Source organism: Scyliorhinus canicula, chromosome 21 (genome assembly GCF_902713615.1).
Source record: "Scyliorhinus canicula chromosome 21, sScyCan1.1, whole genome shotgun sequence".
NCBI lineage: Eukaryota > Metazoa > Chordata > Chondrichthyes > Carcharhiniformes > Scyliorhinidae > Scyliorhinus > Scyliorhinus canicula.
In genome coordinates, this window is record NC_052166.1 from 20,279,962 (window position 1) to 20,299,845 (window position 19,884).

At 49.1% G+C, this 19,884-nt stretch overlaps 1 protein-coding gene across 2 annotated transcripts in view; it reads right to left on the reverse strand.

Annotated features, from left to right (window-relative positions):
• Positions 1-19,884, reverse strand: part of LOC119955731 (uncharacterized protein C9orf43 homolog) — a 59,921-nt gene that overhangs the window by 17,313 nt on the left and 22,724 nt on the right. For both annotated transcript variants that reach the window (XM_038782236.1, XM_038782235.1), the window contains exons 4-6: positions 16,451-16,526; positions 6,289-6,410; positions 2,940-3,024 (exon numbers count right to left, since the gene is read on the reverse strand). In XM_038782236.1, coding sequence (XP_038638164.1) covers positions 2,940-3,024; positions 6,289-6,410; positions 16,451-16,526 — 283 coding nt within the window. The remainder of the gene's footprint in view (positions 1-2,939; positions 3,025-6,288; positions 6,411-16,450; positions 16,527-19,884) is intronic.

Sequence of the window (19,884 nt, forward strand, 5' to 3'; positions counted from 1 at the left end):
CGGCATTTATACGTCTAGCTGTTAATTCAGGAGTAGCAGAAATAGAATGTGCGGGAGTGGGGGGAAAAGGAGCGTCGGGAGAAGAGAGGTTAGCAAAAAAAAGCACTGGGGGGGGGGGGGGCAGGGTTAGGGAGAATCCCGAGGTATTCTATAGGGGAAGAGGGTAACCAGGGAAAGAGGAGGGCCCATTTGGAACCAAGTGGGCAATCTGTGCGTAGAACCGGAGGACATTGGTAGGTGTCAGATTAGTACTTCACAGCTGTCGTCACTCAGGAGGAGGAGGATATAGGTATAGGTACAGAATTTGCGGACAGGGACTGTGAGGTTCTTGAATTGTTTGAGATAGGGAGTGAGAGATATTGGAGATTTTGGCGGGCTTCATATTGGACAAATCCCCGGATCCGAATGAGTATATCCCAGGCTGCTGTGGTAGGAAATTATAGGGGCTCTGACCCAAATGTTTAATTCCTCTCTGGCCACAGGGAAGGTGCGAGAAGATTGAGGGACAACTAAACCGGGGAATTACAGGCCAGTGAGTCTCACATCTGTGGTAGGGAAACTATTGGAGAAAATTCTGAAGGATCTCTACTTGGAGAGACAAGGTTTGATCAGGGATAGTCAGCATGGCTTTGTCGGAGGGAAGTCATGCCTCAAGGAGGCGATCGGGTGTGAAGATGAGGGAAGTGCGGTTGATGTATGTATAGGATTTCAGCAAAGACTTTGACAAGGTCCCACATGGGAGACTGATAAAGCAGGTAAAAGCACATGGGATACAACATGGCAAATTGTATCTAAATCTGGCTTAGTGGTAGAAGACGGAGGGTGGTGGTAGAAGGCTGTTTGTGTGACTGGAGAATGGTGTCCAATGGCATACCACAGGAATTAGTGTTGAGTCCCTTATTGTTCGTGACATATATATATATAAATGATATTATAGAGGGGGATGATAAGTAAATTTGCGGATTACACGACGATTGACCAGGTGGTTGGATTGGAATTGTTTATTTTCACGTGTACCGAGGTACAGTGAAAAGTATTGTTCTACCTGCAGCTCAGACAGATCATTCTGTACATGAAAAGAAAATACAAAATAGAGCAAAGGTAAAATACTCAATGTAAATAATAAGACACAGGCATCAAGTGAAGCATACACGAGTGTAGTACTACTCAGTAGAGAAGATGTGTGAAGAGATCTGATCAGTCCATAAGAGAGTTGTTTAGGAGTCTAGTAACAACAGGGAAGAAGCTGTTTTTGAATCATTTAGTATCTGTTCTCAGACTTTTGTATCTCCTGCCTGATGGGAAAAGTTGGAAGAGTTAGTTGACAGTGAAGAAGAAGGTCTTAGGTTACAGGACGATATTGACGGATTGGTCAGATGGGCAGATCAGTGGCAAATGGAATTGAACATTGAAAAGTGTGAGGTGATGCACTTTGGAAGGAGTAACAAGACAAGAGAATACTGAATGAATGGCAGGACACTAGGAAGCTCAGAGGGTCTTGGGGTGCTTGTAAGCAGATTCCTGAAAGCGGCAGGGCAGTTTAATAGGGTGGTTAAGAAGGTGTTCGGGGCACTTGCGTTATCAGTCCTGGCATAGATTATAAGAGCAGGGAGGTTGTTGGAGTACTAAGTGCAATTCTGGTCACCTCACTCACTATAGGAAGGATGTGATTGCACTGGAGAGGGTGCAGAGGAGATTCACCAGGATGTTGTCTGGAATGGAGTGTTTGAGCTAGGAACAGAGGCTGGATAGACTGGAGTTGTTTTCTTTAGAGCAGAGAAGGCTGAGGGGGGACCTGATTGAGGTGTCTACGGTTTGGAGGGGTATGGACAGGGTGTCTAGGAAGCAGCTGTTCCCACTTAGTTAAAGGGTCAATAACAAGGGGGCATAATTTTACGATGAGATGCAAGAGGTTTAGAGAGGATTTGAAGGTAGATTTTTTTCGCCCAGAGAGTCTGGAATGCACTCTCTGGGCAGGTGGTAAAGGCGGGAAACCTAACAACCTTTAGAAAGTGGATGAACACTTGAAATGTCATAACATTCAAGGCTATGAGCCAAATGCTGAAAAACGGAATTAGTGTACATTTAGTGTAGTTTTGTCAGTGCAGACTCGATGGGCCAAAGGGCCTTTTCTGTACTGTACGACTATGACTCTAAATTAAATTTCATTGGGGCCTATCCTCGTGGGACTTGATCGGGGAAAGTCAGACGGGTGGAAACCCAGAGGTAAGGCCTTTTTAGCTTCATGGAAACAAAGGAAGGAATCTCACTGGTAGGACTCTTTATTTAAAAATTTAGAGTACTCAATTATTTTTTTCCCAGTTAAGGGGCAATTTAACGTGGCCAATCCATCTAGCCTGCACATCTTTGGGTTGTGGGGATGAAACCCACGCAGGCACGGGGAAAATCTGCAAACTGTTCACGGACAGTGACCCAGGGCCGGGATTCGAAACTGGGTCTTCAGCACCGTAGGGAGCAATGCTAACCACTCTGCCACCGTGCTTCCCTACTGGTAGGACCCTTGACTTGAGAGTCAGGAAATTGTGAGTTTCAAGTCCCAAGCCGGGAGCTTGAGCAGTTTATCCACGTTGGTGCAAAACCAAGGCTCCGCCTGGACTTTCTGGTGGATCCCATGGGACTAATTTTGAAGAAGAGTAGGGCCAGTTCCTACCGATGAGCTGTCCAATATTTAACCCTCAGTCAACACCGGGAAAACGGATGATCTGGTCATTATCGTGTTGCTGTTTATGTGTAGATTGGCTGCTGGGTTTCTCGATATTGCAACATGCTAAATAAGCACACTCCATCGACAGTAAAACACTTTGGGATGTCTTGTGGGGTGGACGGGGCAAGTCTTACTCTTTAAAAGGCAATGTCAGCTGTGTTCAGTGACTGATAAACTGCAGAATGTCATGCCGCCTAGGCTAGGTGAGACTCACTATTTTCTGACTTTGTTTCTGCTGGTCGAATGGCTGACCCTGGAAGCTGATTTCCTGGACAGTAACGTGCTGTGCAGATGTAATGCTGTTTAAAAGAGTGAAAAGGCTTCAGTAAATATCTCCATCCACACACATTATTAAGAGAAAATTGGTCCTGGAGGGTACATTCCTATACTGTCACACCACAATTCCTGTGTCAGAGTTCAGCATCACCTGTCCTTGCATATTTCATAATTAATAAATGTTTGCATTTCATACACCTGCAAACATCCTTCCGCACTGTCTAAACTCCACGACTTTAGTGTGCTGCAAATTTACTCACCCATCCTTCTGCGACCTCCTCTAGGTCATTTATAAAAATGACAAACAGCAACGGCCCCAGAACAGATCCTTGTGGTACGCCACTCGTAACTGCACTCCATTCTGAACATTTCCCATCAACTACCACTCTCTGTCTTCTTTCAACTAGCCAATTTCTGATCCACATCTCTAAATCACCCTCATCTCCAGCCTCCGTATTTTCTGCAATAGCCGACCGTGGGGAACCTTATCAAACGCTTTACTGAAATCCATATACACCACATCAACTGCTCTACCCTCGTCTACCTGTTCAGTCACCTTCTCAAAGAACTCGATAAGGTTTGTGAGGCATGACCTACCCTTCACAAAACCATGCTGACTATCCCTAATCATATTATTCCTATCTAGATGATTATAAATCGTATCTTTTATAATCCTCTCCAAGACTTTACCCCCACAGACGTTAGGCTCACCGGCCTATAGTTACCGGGTTATCTCTACTCCCCTTCTTGAACAAAGGGACCACATTTGCTATCCTCCAGTCCTCTGGCACTATTCCTGTAGCCAATGATGACCTAAAAATCAAGCCAAAGGCTCAGCAATCTCTTCCCTGGCTTCCCAGAGAATCCTAGGATAATCCCATCCGGCCCCGGGGACTTATCTATTTTCACCTTGTCCAGAATTGCCAACACTTCTTCCCTACGCACCTCAATGCCATCTATTCGAATAGCCTGGGTCTCAGCATTCTCCTCCACAATATCTCTTTTCTTGAGTGAATACTGACGAAAAGTATTCATTTAGTATCTCGCTTATCTCCTCAGCCTCCACACACAACTTCCCACAACTGTCCTTGACTGGCCCTACTCTTACCCTAGTCATTCTTTTATTCCTGACATACCTATAGAAAGCTTTTGGGTTTTCCTTGATCCTACCTGCCAAAGACTTCTCATGTCCCCTCCTTGCTCGTCTCAGCTCTTTTTAGATCCTTCTCGCTTCCTTGTAACTATCAAGCGCCCCAACTGAACTTCACGCCTCATCTTCACATAGGCCTCCTTCTTCCTCTTAACAAGAGATTCCACTTCTTTGGTAAACCACGGTTCCCTCGCTCGACCCTTCCTCCCTGCCTGACTGTACGTACTTATCAAGAACATGCAATAGCTGTTCCTTGAACAAGCTCCACATATCCAGTGTGCCCAACCCTTGCAGCCTCCTTCTCCAACCAACACATCCTAAGTCAGTCTAATGGCATCATAATTGCCCTTCCCCCAGCTATAACTTGCTCTGCGGGGTATACTTATCCCTTTCCATCACTAACGTAAAGGTCACCGAATTGTGGTCACTGTCTCCAAAGTGTTCACCTACCTCCAGATCTAACACCTGGCCTGGTTCATTACCCAAAACCAAATCCAAAGTGGCCTCACCTCTTGTTGGCCTGTCAACATATTGTGTCAGAAAACCAAAAGACAAAGCAGTCTAGTTTGAAGATAATGGTGACGGCGGGGTTGCCAATGGCTCCGAGTAGGTATTCAGTGGTGCAGTCCACGGTGAAGATATGGAATCAGCTGAGCAGACATTTTAGGATGGAAGGGATGTCGGTGCAAACGCCACTGTGCGAGATTTGGAGGAAGGGTTCACCAGTCTGGAGGAGCTAAGGGAGAGGATAGAGCTGAGAAGGGGGAGTGAGTTCAGGTATCGGCAGGTTACTGACTTTGTGTCAATGAGTCCCATTCCAGAGACTTCAGCAAATAATCAAGGCTAGGAGAGTGCTGCAGTGTCAGAGGTGCTCTGTTGGATTCTCCGCTGTCGCGATTCTCCGTTACGCAGGCAGCACACCCACGCCCGGGGATTTCCCGACGGCATGGGGCTGCCCACAATGGGAAATCCCATTGGCCAGCTGGCGGGACGGAGAATCCCTCTGCCGTCGGGGGCGCCCCCCCCCCCTCCATCATTCGGGCAAGATGTTAAGCCCGTTTTCCCTCTCAAGTCAGTTAAAAAGATCCCACTGGGCACTATCGCAAAGAAGAGCATGGGATTTCTCCCCAGTATCATCGTCAATATTCATCCCCCAATATCACTACATCAGGTGATCTGGTCATTGCTGCACAGAAATTGGCTGCCACACTTCCAACGTTATCACAGTAATGCATAAATGTCTCCGGAAGGGTACCTCAATTAAATCTTCTCTATTCAATGGAATTCAAGCCTTGTCTGCGCACTCTGTCCTTCGAATTTCACCTCTCTAGCCTTTGTTTGGTTTCATATCTGGGTGTCGCCGGCTGGGCCAGCACTTGTTGCCCATCATAATCACCTGAGCGTTTTGCTCGCCCATTTCAGAGGGCAGTTAAGTGTCAATCACATTGCTGTGGTTCTGGAGCCACATTCCGGCCAGACCAGGTAAGGGTAGCTTTCCTTCCTAAAGGACACTAGTGAACCAGATGGGATTTTCCGACAATCGTTTCATGGTCACCATTACTGAGGTGAGCTTTCCAATTCCAGATTTTATTAATTCAATTTAAATTCCACCAGCTGCCGTGGTGGGGTTTGAACCCATGTCCCCCGAGCAATGGGCCTCTGGGTCGTTAGTCCAGTGACACTACCACTACACCATCGTCTGCCCTGGGTACCATTCACCAGCTTGCTGACAGCTGTTGTGGGTAACAGAATGGGGAGACAAAAAAACTCCTCTCTTGATGTCATGAGTGCCTTTCTATATACGTCTGATGCGACCATCAATTCACTCAAGACACGAGTAGAAGTAAACAGTGGCTTTAATCGACTTACAACTGAGCCTGCCTGCGACCAAATGAACTGAGGGCAGGCTCGCAAGACCGCAGCACTTTATACTTCCGGTTGTGGAAGGAGCCATGGGCGGAGCCATGGGTGGAGATGCTCCTCATCTCCCCCTGTGGGCAGAGCCGCACAACGGCTCACAGATGGAGCCCACAGGGACACAGTGATACACAGTGTGAATTATACATATTATACATTCACTACAACGTCTTAATTACGAGGAAACGGACTTTTTACAGAAGAAACAATTCGCTCTCACCTTTGTGTCCGCTTTTTCTGCTGCTTCCTTTCGTATGAAGGGTTTGGGACCCAGAAAAACATCGAGTTCCCCAGGTACTGGTCACAGGGTGAAGGATGTTGCTTCAAATCCACTACATCAATCTGCAAGTACAGAATGAGCATTCTTACTGGGGCCTGGCATCAGGGTTATACAAAGCCAAAAGAAAATTGCCCCTCACGCGTTCTATGAACAAATGCCCGAGTTTATTTTGAAAGCAAATACCAGCACCTGAAATTCTGAAATTATTACATATTAATACTGGAAATATTCGGCAGGCCTCAAGGGAACTGAGGAGAGAGAAGCAAAACTGGAAGAAGTTTGAGATATAACAGGTTTTGAGCAAGTAGGGGTGGGGAGGGGGTGAGGGGAAGGGGGAATGTGTGAAAGAACAAAAGGAAAGATTTCTGATCGGGTGGAAGGCTTTTTTTTTTGTCCCCTGTGCCAATTTGCCAAGATTAAATGACAACGTGGATAATGCTGTGAGGCAAAAGGAGGTGGTAATGGGACACCTAAAAAAAAATCATAGGATAAGGCTAGGTGTGAATGGCAACAGCAGAATCATTGCGACAGCTGCAGTCTGAAAAGCTGAAGCTGCAGAACTCACCACAAAAGTGGGAGTTACAGGTAGCGGGGTAGAAAGGGGGGTGGGGGACAGAGGAGGGGGTACATGGTAGGAGGGTGGAAAGGGGCAGAACCAGAGGGGGGAGGGGCAAATGGACGGGGTTGGGGGGGGAGGAGGAGGGTCTACGCTGGCTTCAACAGGCCACACATGACAACAGGGAACAAGATGACACCGCTAGCAGCCATTTTGGCGGGTCCCCAAACAAAGGGAAACCTGAGTGCATGGGCTCACCCACAGGGCGTACACACAGTTGGCGGCCATGTTGGATGGCCATTAGACAAAGGGAAACCTCGAAGCGCAGGGGCCCGCGGCCTTAAGGTGGGTACGGACATTTTAGATGGCCCCCTAACAAAGGGAAATTGCGCGCAGGGGCGCATCCGCAAGGTAAGTTTGGTTGATCCAGCAGGGGAGGGTGGGGGGACAGATATCCCCCATCAGGGGTAGCCACACCAAAGGTACTGGACAAGAGTAGCTGGGTTACAGTCAGGGGAAAGAAAACTAACAGGCAGACAGTGCAGGGATCCCTCGTGGCCGTTCCCCTTCAAAACAAGTATACCGTTTTGGATGCTGTTGGGGGGGATGACCTACCGGGGGAAGGCCCCAGCGGCCAGGTCTCTGGCACTGAGTCTGGCTCTGGGGATCAGAAGGGAAGGGGGGAGCATAGAAAAGCAATAGTAATAGGAGATTCAATGGTTAGGGGAATAGATAGGAGATTCTGTGGTCGCGAGCGAGACTCCCGAAAGGTATGTTGCCTCCCGGGTGCCAGGGCCAGGGATGTCTCTGATCGTGTCTTCAGGATCCTGAAGGGGGAGGGTGAGCAGCCAGAAGTCGTGGTGCACATTGGTACCAACGATGTAGGTAGGAAAAAGGGTGTGGAGGTAATAAACAAGTTTAGGGAGTTAGGCTGGAAGTTAAAGGCCAGGACAGACAGAGTTGTCATCTCTGGTTTGTTGCCGGTGCCACGTGATAGCGAGGCTAGGAATAGGGAGAGAGTGCAGTTGAACACGTGGCTGCAGGAATGGTGTAGGAGGGAGGGCTTCAGGTATTTGGATAATTGGAGCGCATTCTGGGGAAGGTGGGACCTGTACAAGCAGGACGGGTTGCATCTGAACCAGAGGGGCACCAATATCCTGGGGGGGGAGGTTTTCTAGTACTCTTCGGGAGGGTTTAAACTAATTTGGCAGGGGAATGGGAACCGGATCTGTAGTCCAGCAACTAAGGTAGACGATAGTCAGGACGCCAAAGCACGTAGTGATGCAGTGGGGAAGGTAACAATGACAAAGGAGAGTACTTGCAGGCAAGGAGATGGGTTGAAGTGTGTATACTTTAATGCAAGAAGCATCAGGAATAAGGTGGGTGATCTTAAGGCATGGATCTGTACTTGGGACTACGATGTGGTGGCCATCACGGAAACTTGGATAGAAGAGGGGCAGAAATGGTTGTTGGAGGTCCCTGGTTATAGATGTTTCAACAAGATTAGGGAGGATGGTAAAAGAGGTGGGGGGGGGGGGTAGCATTGTTAATTAGAGATAGTATAACAGCTGCAGAAAGGCAGTTCGAGGGGGATCTGCCTACTGAGGTAATATGGGTTGAAGTTAGAAATAGGAAAGGAGCAGTCACCTTGTTGGGAGTTTTCTATAGGCCCCCCAATAGCAGCAGAGATGTGGAGGAACAGATTGGGAAAAAGATTTTGGAAAGGTGCAGAAGTCACAGGGTAGTAGTCATGGGCGACTTCAACTTCCCAAACATTGAGTGGAAACTCTTTAGATCAAATAGTTTGGATGGGGTAGTGTTTGTGCAGTGTGTCCAGGAAGCTTTTCTAACACAGTATGTAGATTGTCCGACCAGAGGGGAGGCCATATTGGATTTAGTACTTGGTAATGAACCAGGGCAGGTGATAGATTTGTTAGTGGGGGAGCATTTTGGAGGTAGTGACCACAATTCTGTGACTTTCACTTTAGTAATGAAGAGGGATAGGTGCGAGCAACAGGGCAAGGTTTATAATTGGGGGAAGGGTAAATACAATGCTGTCAGACAAGAATTGAAGTGCAGAAGTTGGGAACATAGGCTGTCAGGGAAGGACACAAGTGAAATGTGGAACTTGTTCAAGGAACAGGTACTGCGTGTCTTTGATATGTATGTCCCTGTCAGGCAGGGAAGAGATGGTCGAGTGAGGGAACCATGGTTGACAAGAGAGGTTGAATGTCTTGTTAAGAGGAAGAAGGAGACTTATGTAAGGCTGAAGAAACAAGGTTCAGACAGGGCGCTGGAGGGATACAAGATAGCCAGGAGGGAACTGAAGAAAGGGATTAGGAGAGCTAAGAGAGGGCATGAAAAATCTTTGGCGGGTAGGATCAAGGAAAACCCCAAGGCCTTTTACACATATGTGAGAAATATGAGCATGACTAGAGCGAGGGTAGGTCCGATTAAGGACAGTAGCGGGAGATTGTGTATTGAGTCTGAAGAGATAGGAGAGGTCTTGAACAAGTATTTTTCTTCAGTATTTACAAACGAGAGGGACCATATTGTTGGAGAGGACAGCGTGAAGCAGACTGATAAGCTTGAGGAGATACTTGTCAGGAAGGAAGATGTGTTGCGCGTTTTGAAAAACTTGAGGATAGACAAGTCCCCCGGGCCTGACGGGATATATCCAAGGATTCTATGGGAAGCAAGAAATGAAATTGCAGAGCCGTTGGCAATGATCTTTTCGTCCTCGCTGTCAACAGGGGTGGTACCAGAGGATTGGAGAGTGGCGAATGTCGTGCCCCTGTTCAAAAAAGGGAATAGGGATAACCCTGGGAATTACAGGCCAGTTAGTCTTACTTCGGTGGTAGGCAAAGTAATGGAAAGGGTACTGAGGGATAGGATTTCTGAGCATCTGGAAAGGCACTGCTTGATTAGGGATAGTCAGCACGGATTTGTGAGGGGTAGGCCTTGCCTTACAAGTCTTATTGACTTCTTTGAGGAGGTGACCAAGCATGTGGATGAAGGTAAAGCAGTGGATGTAGTGTACATGGATTTTAGTAAGGCATTTGATAAGGTTCCCCATGGTAGGCTTATGCAGAAAGTAAGGAGGCATGGGATAGTGGGAAATTTGGCCAGTTGGATAACAAACTGGCTAACCGATAGAAGACAGAGAGTGGTGGTGGATGGCAAATATTCAGCCTGGAGCCCAGTTATCAGTGGCGTACCGCAGGGATCAGTTCTGGGTCCTCTGCTGTTTGTGATTTTCATTAACGACTTGGATGAGGGAGTTGAAGGGTGGGTCAGTAAATTTGCAGATGATACGAAGATTGGTGGAGTTGTGGATAGTGAGGAGGGCTGTTGTCGGCTTCAAAGAGACATAGATAGAATGCAGAGCTGGGCTGAGAAGTGGCAGATGGAGTTTAACCCTGACAAGTGTGAGGTTGTCCATTTTGGAAGGACAAATCTGAATGTGGAATACAGGGTTAATGGTAGGGTTCTTGGCAATGTGGAGGAGCAGAGAGATCTTGGGGTCTATGTTCATAGTTTTTTGAAAGTTGCCACTCAAGTGGACGAGGAAAGGTTGAGGGTGCTAGGCCTTTTCTCATTAGAACGGAGAAGGATGAGGGGCGACTTGATAGAGGTTTATAAGATGATCAGGGGAATAGATAGAGTAGACAGTCAGAGACTTTTTCCCCGGGTGGAACACACCATTACAAGGGGACATAAATTTAAGATAAATGGTGGAAGATATAGAGGGGATGTCAGAGGTAGGTTCTTTACCCAGAGAGTTGTGGGGGCATGGAATGCACTGCCTGTGGTAGTAGTTGAGTCGGAAAAGTTAGGGACCTTCAAGCGGCTATTGGATAGGTACTTGGATTAGGGTAGAATAATGGAGTGTAGGTTAACTTCTTAAGGGCAGCACGGTAGCATTGTGGATAGCACAATTGCTTCACAGCTCCAGGGTCCCAAGTTCGATTTTGACTTGGGTCGCTGTCTGTGTGGAGTCTGCACATCCTCCCCGTGACTGCGTGGGTTTCCTCCGGGTACTCTGGTTTCCTCCCACAGTCCAAAGATGTGCAGGTTGGGTGGATTGGCCATGAAAAATTGTCCAAAATTCTATGATTAACCTAGGACAAAAGTTCGGCGCAACATCGTGGGCCGAAGGGCTTGTTCTGTGCTGTATTTCTCTATCTATCTCTATCTATCTATCAGGATAGTTTTAACTTAACAGCCCAGTGAAAAGATCCAGAGTCTTCGCCCACCTGAAAAGTATGAAAGCCGACAGTCTTCCCCCAAGAGACACACCTGAGGGAGAAGGGCCAACTGCTGGTTAGAAAGGGCTGGGTGGGACAGACCTACCATTCTCGCTGTGGGATGAGAGCTGGGGGTGGGGGGGAGGGGGGGGGGGGTAGCTATACTGCTCAGTAAGAGGACAGTGTTTCCGGTGACGAGGACGGTTACAGACCTGGGGGACAACATGTCATGGTCATTGGTGTTCTGGAATGGGCACTGGTGGTCTTGGTGAACACCTACGCGCCCAAGTGGGACATCACAGGGTTCATAAAAAAGACCATGGTGAAAATCCCTGACATAGATACGCACTGGCTCATCATGGGAGGGGACTTTAACTGTGTACAGGACAGGGCAGCACGGTGGCACAGTGGTTAGCATTGCTGCCTACGGCGCTGAGGACCCGGGTTCGAATCCCGGCCCTGGGTCACTGTCTGTATGGAGTTTGCACATTCTCCCCGTGTCTGCGTGGGTTTCGCCCCCACAACCCAAAAGATGTGCAGGATAGGTGGATTGACCACGCTAAATTGTCCCTTAATTGGAAAAAATAATTGGGTACTCTAAATGTTTTTTTAAAAAAAAAACTGTGTACAGGGCCCAAAACAGGGAAGACCTACAGCATGGCGAAAAACTTGGCACATTTATGGAGCAGGTGGGGGCAGTGGGCCCATGGAGGCTCATGCACCCAGGGGAAAAGGAGTTCCCCTTCTTCTCCCGAGTACATAAAGTATATACACACATTGACTTCTTTGTACTGGGGAAAGTAGTGCTTCGGAGGATAGTAAGGGTGGAATACACCGCAATCGCAATCTCTGGCCCGCTCCACACGTGGATGTGAGTTTGGAGATGGGCCGTGTCCATTACCCCTTGGAGGTTGGACACGGCCCTCCTGGCTGACAAGGCTTTCTGCGAGAAAGTATCGCAGGCCATAGACATTACCAACAACTAGAATGGGGAGGTCTCACCCTCCATATTCTGGGAGGTGCTGAGGTCTGTGATTAGGGGTGAGATTATCGCCTATAAGGCACGTAGAGACAGGGAAGAGAGGGTGGCCAGGCAACAACTGGTCGACTCCATACTGGAGATAGTTAGGCAATACTCCGAGGCCACGACCATAAAACTTCTGGTGGAGAGGAAAAATGTTTGATCTGTTCTCCACAAGTAAAGCAGTACACCGATTCCGCTAGGCATGGGGGAACCCTATACGAGCACGGAGACAAAGCTGCCTGCTGACTCACCAGCTGACAAAGCAGACAGACACAAAGGAAATAGATTAGAGACAACAACGGCAGCCTAGTAGTGGAGCCAGAAAAGGTCAATGATGCTTTTGAGACCTTCTACCGGGGGCTGTACACCTCCGAGTCCCCCAACAGGTACGCGAGGGTGAAGCAGTTCCTCGATATACTGGACATGCCAGTTGTGGAGCAAGATAGCAAGAAGGGGCTAGAAGCACCATTAGAACTGGAAGGCTGGGCAGCACGGTGGCGAAGTGATTGCTGCCTCACGTCGCTGAGGTCCCAGGTTCGATCCCGGCTTTGGGTCACTGTCCGTGTGGAGTTTGCACATTCTCCCTGTGTTTGCGTGGGTTTCGCCCCCACAACCCAAAGAGATGCAGGTTAGGTGGAGTGGCCAAACTAAATTGCCCTTTATTGGAAAAAATGAATTAGGTAAATTTATTTTAAAAAAAGACATCATGGAGAGCATCATGTCCAAGCAGGCGGGGAAGGTCTCGGGACCATACAGATTCCCGGCGGACGTCTACAAAGGTTTGCGACAGCACTGGCCTCTCACAATGTTCATAGACTCGCTGGAGGCACCTTGCCACCTACGCTATCACAAGCCTCAATCTTGCGGATACCCAAAAAAGACAAAGACCCAACAGAATGCGGGTCTTCCAGACCCATTTCGCTGCTAAACACAGTCGCGAAGATTCTGGCCAAGTGCACATCAGAGGTGGTCGCAAAAGACCAGAGGGGCTTTGTCAAGGGTAGGCAGCTTATGCCGAACATCAGACGCTTGCCAAACGTGATAATGGACCCATCCGGGGAGAGAATACCAAAAGTGATCATCTCCCTGGACGCAAAAATGGCCTTCGACAGAGTCGAGTGGAAATACCTCATGGAGGTACTGGAGCAGTTTGGGCTTGAAGCGGGGTTCACAGCACGGGTGAAACTTCTGTAGAACGTCCCCACGGCAAGCGTGTGGACCAACACCACCACCTCTGAATACTTCCAGCTGCACAGAGGCACGAGGCAGGGATGCCCGTTGTCCCCGCTGCTATTCGCCCTGGTGATCGAACCATTGTCGATTGCACTCAGAGCGGCGAGAAACTGGAAGGGGATCCGGAGGGGAGATGGAGAGCACAGAGTATCACTCTATGCGGATGACCTGCTTCTCTATGTTGCAGACCCACAAAGCTGCATGGAAGGGATCCTGGCCTTCTTGAAAGAGTTTGGAACCTTCTCACTCTACAAACTCAACCTGACATAAGCAAAATATTCCCGATTAACCTGTAAGGGAGAAGGGCAGAGCTGGAGGGACTCCCATTTCAACAAGCCCAAAACAAATTGTGCTACCTGGGGATCCAAATCGCCCACGACTGAACACGGATCCACAAATGGAATCTGGCTAATCTGGTGGATGAAGTTAAAAAGGACTTGCAGAGGTGGGACACACTCCCACTCTCACTGGTGGGAAGGGTACAGACAATCAAGATGGATGTTCTGCCCAGGTTCCTCTTCCTGTTCCGACCCATACCGATTCTACATCCCCAAGGCCTTATTTAACACAATAGAAAAAATGATTATGGCGTTTGGGTGTGTGTGTGGGGGGGTGTGTGTGTGTGTGTGGGGGGGGGGTTAGGAACCGAAGAATCCCCAAAATAAGTCTTACAAAGAACGAGAAGCATGGGGGGGCCTGGTCCTCTGCGGCCTGCAATATTACCACTGGGCAGTCACAGCAGAAAGAATGAGGGGATGGGTAAAGGAACCAGAAGCTGAATGGGTAAAAATGGAGGAGATTCCTGCACAGTGACATCCCTCCCTCCGGGCCCTGGCCACAGCAGCGCACCCATCTCCACTGGCCAAGCACCCACAAGCCCAGTGGTACTAGCCACGCCTCGGATGTGGAACCAACTAAGACAACACTTCGGTGTGACCAAAATGTCCACTATGGCCCCCATCTGCAACAATCACAGGTTCGCGCCAGCCAAAATGGAGACACCTTCAAGAGGTGGAGACATGACGGGGTGACTCTGACAGTTAGTGACTTCTACACGGAGAACAGACTGATGATGCTAGAAGCTCCAACTGACCGGGGGAGCGAGGTACGACTCATGCAATTCAAAAACCTCCTCCGTAGAGAAACAAGGACATATCCACGGGTGCCAAGACAAACACTACTAGAAATGTGGGCAACTTGGGAGATGGAAATGGGTGGGGACTCTGGAACGAAGCACTGAACAGGGTGAACTCCACCTTCTCCTGCACAAAGCTCAGCCTCATGCAATTTAAAGTGGTGCACAGAACAGATTTAATCAGATCCCGAATGAGCAAGTTCTTCTTGGAGGAGGACGACAAATGCAAACGGTGCCAAGGAGGTCCGGCCAACCACACCCATGTGATCTGGGTATGCCCCAGACTTGTCGGGTTCAGGACAGCCTTCTTTGAGGCAATGTCCAAGGTTGTGGGGGTGAAGGTGGAGCCGTGCCCAAAAGTGGCAGTCTTCGGGGTATTGGACTAGCCAGAACCTTTTATGGGATGGGGGCCGATGCCCTTGCCTTCCTAATCGCCCACTGGAGAATCCTGCCCGGCTGGCGATCAGCAGTGCCAGCTGCAGACTGACTGGCAGACCTGTCAGAATTCCTCCAACTGGAGAAAATCAAATTCACCATCCGGGGAGTCGGAAGCGGTCTTCCTCAAGATGTGAAGGCCATTCACCAACCTGTTCCAGGACCTGTTTGTAGCCAACAGCCAAAAGAGCGAGGGGGGGGGGGGGGGGGGGGGGGGAGAAAGAGGGTAAGCACAGGGGGCCGAAGAGAGATAACATACCAGGATGTAGTATGTGTGTCGCCATACGACCCTACTATGTACAACAATAGAAACCAATAAAGAATACAAAATATACAAGAAAAAGGGGAGGGGGGAATTAGTGGGAAGGGTGGTGCGTTGAAGGATAACTCCAATGCAGGGCTTTTGTTAATTGTAATGGGTTTGTACAGACTTGTATTTCTATTTTCGTGGTGTATGAAAGAAAAACTCTAATAAAAACATTAAAAAAAAATAAGCTGCAGAACTCAATGCTGTGTCCACATAAGAGCTCAGGAGACCCGAGAAGGTGATTCAAGCGGGGGTTCATTTAGAACCAAAAGAAAAGGTCGCAGCGTGGCGCCCAGCATATAGGCCCCAACCGGGACTACCGATCATATGGTCCTAATTTGGGCCGGCTTTTAAGGGTTGCTTCTCTGAGTCCCAGCTGATGGGCCTCCATCTATCAGCGGGGGAGCTCATAATCCATGAGCCCCATGAGGAGATCAATCGAGTCATCCCCGTGGGTGTCGTGATGATTATTACAGTGAAAAATTAAATGGGAATCGCTTATTGTCACGAGTAGGCTTCAATGAAGTTACTGTGAAAAGCCCCTAGTCGCCACATTCCGGCGCCTGTCCAGGGAGGCTGATACGGGAATCGAACCATGCTGCTGGCCTGCTTGGTTTGCTTTAAAAGCCAGCGATTTAGCCCAGTGAGCTAAATCAGCCCCGGAAGGCTGTAAAGTACCCAACTCAAAGACTTGCTGTGCTTCTGTCTAAATAATCGGAGCAGTGTAGGTGACCAAGGGCGGAGATCTGAGTGGGATCGGGCAATAGAATTAAATGACAGACAACCAGAAGTTTGGGGCTACGCTTGCAGACTGAGCAGAGGCGTTCTGCAGAGCGGTCACCGAATCTGCTTTCAGTCTTCCCAATGCAGAAGCAGACCGCTTCATAAGCAGAGGCCGGAGGCAGGAGATCATGTGATGCAATCTCCAGGAATATGTCCAACCTGAGTTGGGAACCCTAGCTTACCCCAGGGGCTGGCTCTTTAAACCAACCTATGAGAATTCCAGTTAGAGATGGATAACTGACCACCTCCCCACAACCCCCCCAGTTTTCCAAACCACGCATCAAAGAACATCTGTAAATAAGAAAGTACGGGCCCTCAATACCGCACATGAACCCACAAGATTTACTCCCCATTCTCCAGCAACGGGACCCTTCGTACCAACCTTTTTGAGAATGACAGACGTTCCTCTCATTTGGGAAGCATTGGTTTGGTTTCTGCCGAACTGTAAAAAGTCCAAACTGCAACAGCAAGAATCTGACATTAGCTTCACACAAAGATATAGGCTGAGCTGAGAATTAATTACATCTGGAGTAATACAGATATCAAGGGTCCCTTCAAAACAAGATTTGCTCAAATCAGAATTCCACTACAGATCCCAACCGATGACCATCCATAGGATGGTAAATACTTTTCCCGTAATTAAGCAGATCCTAAGTTCCTTATCAAAGTCACGGAACAGTCAAAACAATAAATCACTTTCCAGGTTGACTCATGAACTTTGTGCTGCTGGACACTGTGCTTTGACCCAGTCTCATGTTCCTTTAAGTTACAATGGTGACATTTGCCACAGCCCTAACTTCAGGAACAATGGACATGGACTTGATGGGCAGAATCAGATAATTTACAGTGCAGAAGGAGGCCTTCAGCTCATCGAGTCTGTACAGGGCCTTGGAAAGAGCACCCTACTTAAGCCCACGACTCCACCCTATCTCCGTAACTCAATAACCCCACCTAACCTGCACATCTTTGGACTGTGGGAGGCACCCGGAGAAAACCCTCGCAGATACGGGGAGAAAGTGCAAACTCCTCACAGAAACTCCACACAGTCACCCGAGGTGGGAATTGAACCCGGGTCCCTGGCGCTGAGAGGTAGCAGTGCTAACCACTGCAGGCCTCCCCAGGGATCCCCGATGGCTGCAAATCTAACCAGAATCCCAGGCCACCGGAGGCCTCTGGGTGGTCAGGGACAGGGCAGGTTAGCGGCTCTCCCCTTGTCGCCCAGACACCTCAGCACTGCCAGTTTGGCACCTTGGCATGGTCACCCTGGCATTGCCATGGTGAAGCTGGCACTGCCAGGCTGGTAGGAGCACTGTGGGGTGCTAGTGCCAGGGTGCAGTGTTGGCACTGCCAAGGATCAGGGCTTTGAATGGAGGGATGAGGGGGTATGAAGGGGGCCAGGTACGAAGAGCCCTCTGAAAGGTTGGGGGGGGGGGGATGGAGGGTCGGGGGCCTGAAAGGGGGGGCCCCTCAGTGGCCCCATAGCAGGATGTCCTCACTTGGGGGGGATGTGGGAATGTACATGTATGTGGGGGGGGGGGGGGTGACAATACCCAAAGGTGGGGGATGTGGGGACCCTCAAGCTCACATAGAGATCAAGGCACTCTCACTTTCCCAAACGGTGGCCCTATCTGAGGAATACTGGCCAACGAGTTCAGCTCCCAGTAATGCAAACAATTCTAGTGTGGGCCAGCCCAGGGAGAAACTCACCAGAGCCCAAAAACATGACTAAATGTGGTTTAGTCACAGATAGCGGTGGGGAACTCACTGACAGAGCCAGGGAGAAACTCCCTGATGTGTTGGGTATGCTGGGTCTGTGATGACTGCGTTTACCAGAGCAGTAGAAGAGACAGGCTACCAACATTTGTAGAAGTACAACTCTATTTTATTTAACTATGAGCTGTTGAACATACTTGCACTGTGGGTCGACACTATGTTAGGTTGACTGAAGACCGATGGCTAACCTGACCAGACTATACTGCTAGCACAGGGGTGGGCAAACTTTTCCGTGCAAGGGCCACATTCAGAAATTCACAATTTTAAAGGGCCGCATAGTAAATTAATAGTCCCGGTTGTAACCAATTAGCGTGCGGCATATACCTCAGCGCTTCCCCCGGTGGCATCCTGCCTTTAGCCCTCTTTTTCTCTACTTTTCAAAAATGGCGCTTCACCCGGTTATGATTCTGGGCGCCTCATATAGAACATAGAACAGTACAGCACAGAACAGGCCCTTCGGCCCTCGATGTTGTGCCGAGCAATGATCACCCTACTCAAGTCAACGTATCCACCCTATACCAGTAACCCAACAGCCCCCCCCCCCCCATTAACCTTATTTAAAAAAAAAAATAATTAAAAAAAAAAATGTTTAAAAAAATATTTTTTTAATGACTTGACCTTGGTGGGCCGCATAAAGACCTTTGGCGCGCCGCATGCGGCCCGCGGGCCGTAGTTTGCCCACCCCTGTGCTAGCACATGGTAGATGTTCATGCTACTGATTACGGGCTCTGGCTGTTTCAGAGGCTGCATCCCAAATGAGCGAGAAAACTAGTGCCCTCTGGCTTTATAGTGACCGTACCCTGTCTGGTGATTGGCTGCTGTGTTCTGTGTGTTGATTGATCATTCAGTGTGTCAGTGTAAGTCTATGCACCATTATATACTTGTGTGTACATTATGACACTCCCAGCCAAACCAGCCTGAAATGGCACTTAGAAACATTTCCGTTAAATCACGCCCTGTGTGTATGTACATGAGACTATATGTACATGTATTAGATTATGGGCGGGATTCTCCTTTGTCCGACTCCGATATCGTAATCGGCGATTGGACGGAGAATCGACTCTGACGCCCAAATTGGGGCCGTTGCCGGTTTGACCCCGGTCAGCCATGATTTGCCCCCTCAGAAATATATTCATTGCGTCATGCGTCACACACTGTTGCAATGGCGTTGGTGCATCATCGTCCGGCCCTCCCACGATGCTCCGCCCCTAATGCCGAGTTCCCGACGGCGTGGGACACGTGTGGTCTCAGCGGTTGGTAACCCGGCGTGGCAGCTGCGGACTGTCTCCAGCACGGCCACACTCGGCCTGGATCCGTGCCTCTGGCCAGCGGGGGGCTTCCACAAGGACTAGGGGGTGGCCTGTGAGGTTACAGATGGCAGGTTGGGTTCGCGCACGGCCGACACCATATTGTATGGCACGACCGCTGCAGGTCATCAGGCGCGCGCATGCGTGGCCAGGGACCCGGCCACTCTCCGGCCGTTTTTGGCGTGGGAGACGGGAGATTCACCCGGTACCGCTGCTTGTCCCTCACCAATCCCGGACTCGGTGAGGGTTCAGCGCTGATTTTTATCATCGTAAACCTTCCGTGAATTCTCCGTACGAGCTGGCACTTAGCCACTGAAATGGAGAATCCAGCCCGATGTGCGTTTCACTGTATGTACATGTATGAGTCTGTGTGAGACTGTGTGTACATGTATGAGACTGTGTTCATGTGACTATATGTACATGTATGAGACTGTGAGTCTGTGTGTGAGACTATGTACGTGCACGAGACTGTGAGATGTGTGAGACTGTGCGTCTGTGTGAACATAAGAGCATAAGAACTAGGAGCAGGAGTAGGCCATATCACCCCTCGAGCCTGTTCCGCCATTCAATGAGATCATGGTTGATCTTTTGTGGACTCAGCTCCACTTTCCGTCCCGAACACCATAACCCTTAATTCCGTTATTCTTCAAAGAACTATCTACTCTAGCTTAAAAACATTTAATGAAGGAGCCTCAACTGTTTCACTGGGCAAGGAATTCCATAGATTCACAACCCT